An 11,919-nucleotide genomic window follows, 5' to 3' on the forward strand; every position below is an offset into this window, starting at 1 on the left:
GCACTGGGAATATTACCATGAACAAAACAGCCAAGCAGGGCCCCTAGGATGCACAACCCCATGGAGCTCCTTCTCATCAGAGTCTCCACAGTGGCTTCACACAGCAGCCTGCAGACAAAGCCCTCAGGCATGTGCAGCTTGGATCCTAGTGGAGAAGAGAGACTTTGGTACAGAGACAAGCAATAATCAGATAGTAATAAAGTGGTTAGGAAAGGCCTCTCCGAGCAAGTGGCTCTTAGCTGGGCCCCCAAAGAAGGAGAAAGAACCAAATATACAGAAAGAAAATGCAAGAAAATGTGGGGCAGCAGAAATAGTAGCACAAGGCCTTGAGGCAGGAGAAGGATTAATGTGTGAGAGAAATAGCAGAGGCCAGTGTGCCAGAGCATGGCAAGAGAGGAGGCCATGTAGTGTAGAGTGTGAGACATTTTGGGGGGCCTTGGAAGAAATTTGGGTTCATTTCATCAGCAATGGGAAAGCTTGAAGGGTGTTAACTGGAAGAGTTAATTGGGTTTTTATACATCTGTGCACTGAGTGGGTGAGGGCCTGCAAGCCACAGCTGTTACCTAGACAAGGGAAGTGGTAGCCTGAGCTGGAGGTACAGTCATCGGGGAAGAGATGGGGTGGGTACATTGGGTCCCCCTGTACATTCAAGTTTTCACTGTTGGATTAAGAAAAGGGCAAATACTATCAGACTTCATAGGTATTGACATTGTGTTCTAGAGGACTGGCCTGACAGTTCCCAGGATGACCTGGGAGAAGAGATCAGATGATGGGTGTAGAGGGGTCCAGGCATGAGGGAACCACAGTAACCACAGGCAAAAAGATCAAGGAGTGAATTGGAGAGTTGTTTATTTTTGGCTGTGGGGCAGCAGGAGAAGGATAAAAGAGGTATTTAGACTTTCAGTTTTGAAATAGTTGCAGTGTCTGACATAAGTGGGACCACCTCTAAACTTAGGGGGAGAGGAATGAGTCTTGAGATCAAATTGATCAAGGTCAAAGTCAAGTCAGCTTGTTTTGGGAGGCTTTGGATGTGAGGGACCAGAGTTTATGAGAGTTGGTGGTGCAAACCAACATCATTAGCATGTGACAGTGAGAATGGTCCAGGAGAGGTAAGAAGATGAAACCTCAGAGGACAAAGAAAGAGGAGAGCAGCAGGTTGCAGAGCTGGGGTGTGGGGATGGGGAAGAGGAAGGAAGAGAACCTGGACAGGTGACAAAAATGAAGTTGTCTGGAAAGGGGGAAGATTAGACTGCCCAGGACCACTGAAGCCAGGACAGTGCCAGAAGGTCAAGACAAGGGACAAGAGATCTTTCTCAGGCTACCCAAAAATCAGATACATACTAACCTCCTTTGCCCTCTGTTAGATGATATCATCAGTCAGATTTTGCTTTGATTTTGCACCATAGGTAGTTTTTGATCAGTTGGGTTCAGTTTCATTTGTGATGTCCAGTACAAGATTAAATGTGTATTTTGCATTTTAAATAAACTGCATTGTGTATAAATAAGGCATGTGACATGATATTACATGTATCTAGTACGAAGTGGCAAATTAACACCCAGCATCTCATGTCATTAGCTTTTTTCCCCCAGTGGCAAGAAAAGCTAGATTCTACTCATTAGTACAAATCCCGTGTGCTGTACAGTTTTATTACCTATGGTCCTCATGTTGCACGTTAGATCTTTAGACTTGTTCATCCTACATATCTGCTGTATATGACCTACATCATCTCCCTATTTTTTCTCCTTATTCCACCCCTGGAAGCTACCACCCCTGGGAACTACTATGTGTGGTCTCTGCATATTTTTTTTTTGGTAGATCCCACATATAAGTGAGATCATGCATTATTTTTCTTTCTGGCTTATTGCATTTAGCATAATGTCCTCCAGGCTCATCCATGTTGTAGCACATGGTAAAATCTCATTCTCTTTTAGGGATGAATAATATTCCATAGTATAAATGTATTATAGTTACTTTATCCATTTTGTCTGTTGTATTTTGCTTTATAAAACCATTTCTTCTCTATTAGGAATAAATATAAGAAATGGCATGCTCCCAAATCCAGGCAAAGACTTTATTCCATCTAACCCATGGTCCAGTTCTGGTTTGTCTGGAAAGTCTTCAGGGACAGTATCAGTAATCAGCAAAATAAATTCAGGTGAGTACCGGTTACTAATCCCTAAATGACAAAAAGCAGATTCTCCGTATGTGGCTAAGTGGGTATAGAGAGAGATGGGACAAGGCCTCTTTTGTATAGGGATGTGGACCTTTTTTCCAACCCTTCCCTCTTCTCCCTTTCTTGGCAGCATACCATGGGGCTCAGCCAGCCCCCATGGGGGTCTGCCCTCGAGGATAGCTATGGAGTGAGGCCTGGTGTACTGTGGGCAGCGGCCTTCTGAGGTAGATGTTGAGCATGGGGCCATTTTCCTTGTTCCCGATGGTACTTTGTTGATGACCCAGCCTTAGGCCTAGGACATCAGCATCCCTGCTGGTTGGAAGGTGAACTGTTTAGAAAGCCGTCCCCATTTTTTTCTGTTAAATGAGTCTTTCAAATTGACTGACCCCATTCTCAGTAGACCTGTTTGCCATGTTGTGTTTCCCCTGCCACGTGCTGTTTCCCCTGCAGTATGGCCAAATAAACATCTGGAGTTCACTTTCCCCACTTTTACCCATTAGGGTTCCTTTATTTTTAAGGAGCACACACAAAAAAGTAGAAGATAATATATCAATACCCATGTACCCACCACCTGGTTAAAGAAGTCAAATTTAGCATATACCTGAAGCCCAGTGGCTAGGTCTTTCCCTCCTCCATTCAGACTGCCTCACACCAGCCTGATTTAGGTGTTTATTATTCCTGTACATTAAAAAAAAAAAAAAAGTGTGAGATTCATATGTTTCACATGTTTTCAAGTTTAAATGAACACAATCCTGGCTCACCACTTCAATCATTTTAATAAATGTGTGTGTAGCAATTATATATGTACATATATGTGTATATCATTGTAGATTATATGACTGTATAATACTATAACTTATTATACTAGATCATTATTTATTCTTTCTCTTCTTGACAAACATGTAAGTTGTTTACAGTTTTTACTATTAGAAGGAGTGCTGAAATGAACAGTATTGTATCCTATTTTGTGCACGTATGCAAGGGTTTCTCTGCTGGAATAAACTCTTTAGGTATACTTATCTTTGGCTTTACAGATATTGCCAAATTGCTCTCCAGCAGGGTAATGGAGTTGCACTTCATCCTTGATGTTACTTGGTACTGTCAAATCTAAAATTTGTGCTAAATCTGATGAATGTGAAATGGTATCTTACTGTGGTTTAAACTTGCATGTCTTGTTTACTGATGGGGTTCATCATCTTTTTTGTGTGTTGATTCTACTTTTTTCCCCTTTTGTTATTTCTTCAAATTCTCTTCTTGGTTTTCTTCATATCTTTCTTATTCACCAGAACCGCCAAATGTGCTCCAGCTGACAGCATAGTTCCTCACACATGCATTCCAGGCCATTTTCCCATTCTGCCCTAGGCAATGGCTGAGAGCCTTCCATGTTATACAGACAGAGCAACTGCACCACTTATTAACTCCTCCCCAGGGATGGAACTTCTGTTCATGTAATGGCCAGGAATAACATTTTTTATCATTCTTTGTGTACCTTTAAGCCCTAATAATAAACATTATAGATATTCACCCACCCAATAGTAATTGATTATTGCTATATACAAGTTATATCATTAACCTACTGGAACACAAAAATGAGAAGCACATAGTCCCTGCCCTTAACACATTTACATGGAAATGACATCAATGACAAATGTAGTTCATATTTTTATTAAGGAGTAATTTCCTGATTATCAGTAAGAGTATTTAGTGTTTATATAGTATTTAGTATTTATTTATAATACCTAAATAATTAAGACAATCTTTGTGTTGCTCAGGAAGCAAATGGTTAACTTAGTTATGTTAAGCTATAATTTTGAATTTATATACTGACATGGAAGGATACTATATGAGTGGAAAAAGCAAATTTCAGAACAGGCTAAGCTTACTTTTACAAAAAACAAAGGAATATGTTACATATCATTTCTCTTTCTTGTTTCTTTTTCTGATACTGGGGATTCAACCCACTTACCACTTAACTACATCCCCAGTCCTTTTTATTTTTTATTCTGAGACAGAGTCTCACTTAAGTTACCCATGCTGGTTTCAAACTTTCTATCCTCCCACCTCAGCCTCCCAAGTATCTGGGATTATAGGTGTGTGCCTGGCTTCAAATAATCCTTTTTTCATTTAACAAGCAACCCCCTACTTGGTTGCCAGCTATGGGAGCAGCACTGTCTTTGCCCCTCCTTACCTTCCTGAGAGTGTGGCATGGTGGAATGCTCAATTCAGAATTCACTGTTTTCATCATGCTTTTTTTTTAACCCCTAAAAGTAAAATTTTAATTCTTTATTGTTCTGCACAGCTGTCCTTTAACTCTGTTGGTGTCATATGAATATGCCTTTGTAGTAACAAGCTTTTGCTTTTGTAAATTAGTTGGTTCCAGCTCTACAAGTTCTAGTGGACTGACTGGAAATTATATCCCTTCCTTCCTGAAAAAAGAAATCGGTTCTGCTATGCAGAGGGTACACCTAGCATCTATTCCAGATCCTTCCCCAGGTAGGTTCTACCTCGAATTATTCATAAATTGATTCAATAATTAACTGAACAATTGCTTTGTGCTAGTCCTGTTGTAACCCTGAAATGAGCTAGAATGTGCTAGAACTCCTGGCCCTGGGAGAACTTGCAGACAATGAGTGAGTTGAATAAGTACAACATGTAGTAAGTCAGATTCTCATAAGTACTCAGGAAAAAATAAAACAGGCAGGAAGTGTAGGGATGGTGGAGGTGGGAGTGTGGGGTGCAGATTGCAGTTTTAGGCAAAGGAGCCAAAGAAGATCTTGCTGCAAAGGAGTTATTGAGTAAAGATCTGAAGGAAGCATGAACAAGCATGCAAAATGGGTAAGACTGTTGCAGACATGGAATTCTTGAGTGCACAGGCTTTGAAGCAGAACGTGCCTGGCAAACTCAAGGACTAGCAAGGAGGTCAGAGTGCAAGAGGAGCATGAGTGAAAAAGTATCAAGAGGAGGACAAGGGTGACTGAGAGGCCCAAGGGTATGAGGCCCTGGGGCAAGCTACTCCCTCTCTGTAAGCATGTTTTCACTGACTGAAGGACAAGGGAGCCACCTGAGGCTTTTGAGCAGAGTAACATTATCTGACCACCATCTTCACAGTCTTGCTCAGGCTTCTGGTTGTCATTTGAATAAGTAAGAAGAGGGTTGGGAACAGGAGTCTTTTCTAGTTATCCAGGCAGGAAATGATGCTAGTTTAGGCCATTGTATCAATAGTTGATTTGGTAAAAGTGGTAAGTGGGATCTGAGAAAAAGAAAGGAGTCAAGATTGACATCTGTACTTTTGGCTTGACAACTCTACTTAACTGAGAAAGGGAAGACTAGAGAAAAAGACAAATGCTCTTTTTGAATTTCTCATTTTCTGACATTTTTGTTACCCTGAGACATTTATCTGTGCTTTGATTGTTTGTGTCTTTTATCATCAGACCAGCCTTTCTCTTCCATTGCAGGTTATTCTTCCCTGAAGGCTATGAGACCTCATCCTGGGCGACCTTTTTTCCACACCCAGCCTAGAAGCAATCCGGGGTTGATCCCACGGCCTCCAGCCGCCCAACCAGTGCATGGCCGGACAGACTGGGCTTCCAAGTACCCATCTCGGCGATGACTGTCTCAGCAACCAGGCCCTTGGTCAGGGAGAGCAGGACACTTTCCCTAGACTGACTGTGTTCCACCCACAAGAGACATGTTGATGATACAAAGGCAAACCAACACTTTATTCTTCTGAACTAAGACATTTCAATATTCTTTTTTAAAGTTTTTTTTAACATTGATTTGAATGCAGTACCTTTTTTGTATAAAATTATTTTATTCTAAAACTGGGTCCCATTATTTTCTTAAACAACAGCATTTTGTACATATGGGTTATGTTTTAGCATTTTATACAGTTCAACTTTGTAATGACCTTTTTAAAGATTAAGTGTTTTTCCTTTGGGGTTCCAGGTAATATTTTATACAGATTTTGAAAAATGTAATACTATTGATGCAGTATTGCAATAGGGGTGCAATTTTAAGGCTATGACTTAAGGGTTATCTACTCCATACGTGCGAGTATTGTGAAATGATTACATTTAAATATGGCTTGTTAGGTGCTTCAGGCTTTCTTGGACTGACCTTAGGAAAGTGATCCTTTGCTTTTCTTAATATCCTGTCATCGGTTTGATTTTTTTTCATACCACGGTTATAATTCATTTTGTTTTATTTTTGTTCCCCAGAACAAAGAACTCTACATAAAATTTTTTTGGAAATTTCTACAACACCCTTTAATGTGATTGCAGATATCCAAATGAATCATACTAAGCCATCACATTCTATTTTCTTCCATTTTTGAAATCAAATTGTATATATGTATACACACATACACAAATTGTAGATATATAAAAGGGCAGCTTTGGGGGTCAAATGGTTTTCAACATAAAGGGATTCACACAGCACAGTCAATTAAACTTATATGCCCTTGCCAAGATGCATGATCAAAAATACCAAGTTTCAAAGCAACAGAAAAATTTTTATTGTAATAACTGAGATGGAATCTTGCATTCAGCTCAGTTCTCTAGACATGGTTAGGAGCAGCTCATAAATAATCTATCCTAGCCAAATTCTCAGGACAATTTGGGGAAGAGAAAAGATTTAGAGCAGGGGTCCCACTGACCTAGGAAACCACGGTTATCTTAATGTTAGTGTCCATAGTGTGCCACATTTGAACTCCTAACCTGCATAGTTTCTTTCAAGAGTGAGAACTCTATTTGTTGGACAGAGGCTATTCCATTGAGAGGAATGTTTACAGCAGTTTTGCAAATGACAAAGCTAGTTTGGAGACAGAAAAAGACAGAAGATCCACTCCCATCCATCTCTGTATAGTGTAAGCACTTCTGCCTCCCCTCACAGTTACCTCAGAGGCAAGAGGGACAGTCATCACCAGTGAATTCGATAGTGACCTCAACAGCATTATCGTTTCACATTCTCCCAGGGCTCAAAGTACTCTTTTGGTTCCAGGTTCTAGGATACAGCAAGCTGAACCATATGAAGTGATCTAATTGGTAGGTTAAAATGATTGGTAGGTTAAGTGAATGTAGATACTTTCATATGGTTCAAACTAGTAAGTTGGCAAATGATTGCTTGGTGTATTAGTGATATGTGGCAGCCTGAACACATTATCATGACTTCCAAAGGGCTCTAACCTAAAATCAGGGAGTAATTTATGCTTTGGAGAATCTGACTCAGAAATGTACTTGACCAAGCACTATGATGGTGAAGGCCATGAGAGAAGGACATAATGGATGTGAATTTGACAGATAATATTTTCCTGTTAACAAGCTGGCGGCAAAGCTTCAGAAAATGTAAATGCAAGCACAACTTGAAGCTGAATTAATTTCTGTATTATATTCTTAACTTGTTATCTAAAGCAACAGAAAATGTGTTTTCAGAGATGAGTCCTTTACTGTGAGGTTAATATTTATTTTTCTCTTTGTATTATATATAAAAGGTAAATTAATCTGAAACCTTACCCAGCTTGCTGGAAAGCTGGTTTTAAATTGTAAATACCTACCCCTTAGAAAAACTAATGGATTGTCAATGCCATATTCTCTGTATTCTAGCTTGTGTTAAGGTCAGTACTTTATTTTAAATTGAAAAACCTAGTTACCTGGTTATTACACATTGTAAAATTGTTTTCCTAATACTTTTATAAGGTTCACCTTCAGAGAATACTTCATTTTCTTCCTTTTATCTTTTCCTTAGTTTGCCAGCAAACACCTTCCCCTGGGAAGCTAAACATGTTTAGCAAGTCAAAAACCTGATGTGCAGTTGAGAAAACTAGATTACTGAAAAATAAACTTTAAAGAGCTAGCAAAATCCCATATAGTATTCTTTGCTATCCCCCAAATAGGTAAGGGACAAATTGTATATACAAGCTATATAGTATAAAAGGAAATAGGGACCATTTTTTGTTAAGTGAAAATAAAATGTTACCTGTTGCATATATTTTTATTTGCTATAGAATTATAAAATGAAAGCAAGACATCAACAGGAGTGATGAGTTCTTATGTACCTATCCAATGACTATACCTCATTTACAGTCAGAAAGCTTTCGGGATGTCAGATATGGTACAGGGTGGCTCTTGTTCCACGTCCAAAGGTTTGGTGACAGTGGTGTGCTGAGGGGCACAGCAAGCACAACAGGGAAACTGCATTTCCATAAAAGCTATTCTACTCTTGGCATGATTATTCATTTTATATTAAAATTCCTTTCATTACCAAGTCCTCACCCAGCTCAAGTATGGTAGGATTTACATAGGCAGAAAATTGAGCTTGAAACAATTTTTTGGACACATTGCTTGCCTAAAGGACCACATAGATCTAAAAAAGTGACACTGTGTCATCTTCTGAAATTATATGAAATTGAATACAATCAAGGCAACGTGAGTCAAACAAAATCATTGTTTCATTTTTAAGTGCAAAAACAGGTACTGTTGAAATTAATGTGCACCTGGTTTTCATATGAAGTAGCACTTCTTTCATCATCAAGCCATTCAATTGTGCCATGTAGAAGAGGGAGAGGAAAGAAAGGCAGACTGTGTGCTTCAGCTCGGTGTATGGCCAAAAGCAATATGTTTATAATAAAATGTTTGACATACTAATTGTTTTATATCATTTTAAGCATACTGTAGCAACTTGTTTGTTTACTATATGTGCTTAGTTTTTAGAATTATTTTTACAATTTCCAACCAAATGTACTGTACATTTATATAATTTATTGTGAGGACCTTCTCATGGAAACCATCAAGGAGACAAACTGGGGGCAAATATCACATTAATCTGTATTATCGATTTCTTAAAGACACTGTGCTAATGTGAATTTAAAATGACCTGAATAAATATATCTGTTATCTCAATACAGATAGCAGTTTGGTCACCTGAGTTGATTACAATGGAGTAACTGAGAATATATTTATTTATAAAGCAAACATTCATAATAATGAGAAGATTGGAGGGCAGAAACCACTGAAGCAAGATCATTCTGAAATAAAATGTCATGTTTTGAATAGTTTGTCCTAAGGTGTTTAATAATGTTAACTTTATGTAAGGAAAATTCTCCTGCTCCAAATAAAGTTACAGTTTAACAAAAAACTGATTTGAGTATTTTGTTCCTGTTCTTATATTCTTCATCAAAAAAACTTTGAGGATGGGGCTGGTATAGTGCTTATTTAGCATATGCAAGGCAATGGGTTTTATTCTCAGCGCTACGATAAATAAATAAGAATAAAAATGTAACTATAGTAGTTCCTAATTTTCATATTTTAGTTAGTTCATTTGGAACTTTGATATTTATAACTTCTTAATCCTAGTATAGTGTTACTGCTGTGAAATTGGAAGCATACACTTGGAGTAGCAATATGAATATTTATTTTGCAATTAAAGGATTTTTAAAATTTTTAATTCATTATATATAACAGCGGAATGCATTATAATTCATATTACACATAGAGCACAATTTTTCATATCTCTGGTTGTATTCACACCATTCATGTCTTCATACATGTACTTAGGGTAATGATGTCCATCTCATTCCACAGTCTTTCCTACCACCATTCCCCCTTCCTTCCCCTCCCACACCTATCTAGAGTTCATCCCTCCCATGCCCTCCCCACCATTATGAATCAGCATCCTTAAATCAGGGAAAACATTCAGCATTTGTTTTGGGGGGGATTAGCTAACTTCACTTAGCATTATATTCTTCAACTCTATCCATTTACCTGCAAAGGGATTTTTTTTTTTTTTTTAATTTAGGCTTTAGCTAGTTAGGTGAATGGGGACATTTTTTAAAAAGCTGATCAAAGCAAGTTTTGTTGCTGATTTCATCATGCTCGTTTTTTTTTTCCACTGCAAATTTATATATAACTGAAACCTTCAAAAGAAATTCATAATTCATGAACCATATGTAGAATGCTACAGGAAATTCATTTTCTAAACATTCTTTGAATCCTTGAGAGATTTTGTAGGAACATAATCTACCAATCAAACATAACGATGAAGCCCTAAATGTGTCCCTCACATTGGAACGTGGCTGATCCCTATGGTACCTCAATGAGCATTCGTCTAAACTTTTGGCAATCCTGACCCTTCAAAAGTCTGGCACCTTTCAAGATCTCAGGCATCCTTTCATTCAGGATGAAAACCTACTATTAAAATGGGTCTGATATCAGGCAGTTATAGCTAAGGTTGAATTTAAGCCAATAATTTCCCTCTTCCTGGTATATTTACCTATAAAGCTTCCCTCAAACAAATTTAAATCTCTCAATTTTTGTTCAAGCCATTTTACATGCTACTGAGTGAGCAGGTGAAGGATTAAGGCTGAGAAGACTTGCCAAAAGTACATCAGATAAGCGGGTAGAGACTCAGATTGTCTCAGATCCAGAGCAACTCCAAGGTCTCCAAAAATAGTATGAATTCATGGGCTTCCATGAATAAAAGACAATGGCAGAATTATTATAACAGGATTTTTCATTTCTCTATACATCTGTATAATTATAGGTGCTTATGGTACTGCCTTACATACTGGTGAGAAGATTGGTAGGATGATGTTACCCATATTTTATGAGATTAGACATATGGAATTAGCATTTTTTAAGATTAAGAACAATAGTCAAATATCAGCAATTTGATAAGATTAAAACAGGTAGAACTAAGCAAAGTCGAATAATGACACTGTGCATCTAGCTCAATTAAGTAAATCCCTGTATAAAGATTCACTAGAAAAAATAAAGAATGATCACTTTCAGTAGGGTGGAAAATGCAATTTCTTACCCATGTTAACCTGAATAATCGCTGTATCAGGTAAGAATTTGGAAGACGAAATTGGACACATGCTGTCAGTGTTATTTTAAAGTGACTCTTCAGACTCCTGGGGTGCATAATTGTCCTAGAATTGCTTTATCTTTTACTGACCTGTCCTGCTGCCAGTTTGATCCATCATTAATCCTCTCTTCCAAGTCATAACTGGGTATTCAATTGTCTAGTGGACATTTCCAGGTGGATGGCTGATTGGAACAAAAGATATGTAATGTCTCCAAAACTTTGTCTTCCTCCCCTGGAATTAACTGAGGTAAAAAAAGAAAGCATTATTCATTCATTCATTCACGCAACAAGTTTTCTCTGAATGTGTACCCCATAGTAAGCAGGGTACAATAAAGGAAACAAACAAAAAAAATCAAAGACAAAAATCTTTAACCTCTTGGAATTTACATTTTAGTAAATCTATAGATAAATAAATAATATGATAGATGACAATGTTATGAAAAATAGGGTATAAAAGGAAGTGTGTATGTGTGTGTGTGTGTGTGTATGTGTATACACCCAATCACTTGTGAATGGGAGAAAAAGGAAAAATTGGTAGGAAGGCATTATTCTAGACATTTCCTCTTTCTTCCTTCCCTCATTAGTAAATCCTCTGCCTTTTATCTATATCTTGTCTTTTCTTACCCATCTTCTTCAAACTCACAATACTACCTGAGTTCACACACTTAACAGAGCTCCATTTCTATACTGGCACATTTCTAAATCATTCTCCACAGTCCTGTCAGAGCAATCTACTAAAAATAAAATCTCATAAGGTTAAGGTATTGTCAAGAGTCCCTCATGGGTGAAGACAATAATCAACAACATGCTATAGCCGAGAAATCACAGAAGCTGCCTCTAAAAAACAGCAAAAAAAAATGTTTATATATGTATAAACAATATATAT

General features: G+C 37.9%; 1 protein-coding gene across 1 annotated transcript in view; it reads left to right on the forward strand.

Moving 5' to 3' along the window:
• The window catches only part of Cilk1 (ciliogenesis associated kinase 1), a 37,726-nt gene extending 28,421 nt beyond the window's left edge, over window positions 1-9,305 (forward strand). The window contains exons 11-13 of the mRNA XM_046458551.2: window positions 2,028-2,156; window positions 4,545-4,667; window positions 5,630-9,305. Of these exons, the coding sequence (XP_046314507.1) occupies window positions 2,028-2,156; window positions 4,545-4,667; window positions 5,630-5,784 (407 nt within the window). The 3' untranslated portion in view covers window positions 5,785-9,305. The remainder of the gene's footprint in view (window positions 1-2,027; window positions 2,157-4,544; window positions 4,668-5,629) is intronic.
• Window positions 9,306-11,919: the final 2,614 nt, after the last annotated feature.

This window comes from Marmota monax, unplaced genomic scaffold, assembly GCF_021218885.2.
Source record: "Marmota monax isolate L192 unplaced genomic scaffold, Marmota_monax_Labrador192_F-V1.1 WCK01_AAM20220418_F8-fsc00191, whole genome shotgun sequence".
Lineage (NCBI taxonomy): Eukaryota > Metazoa > Chordata > Mammalia > Rodentia > Sciuridae > Marmota > Marmota monax.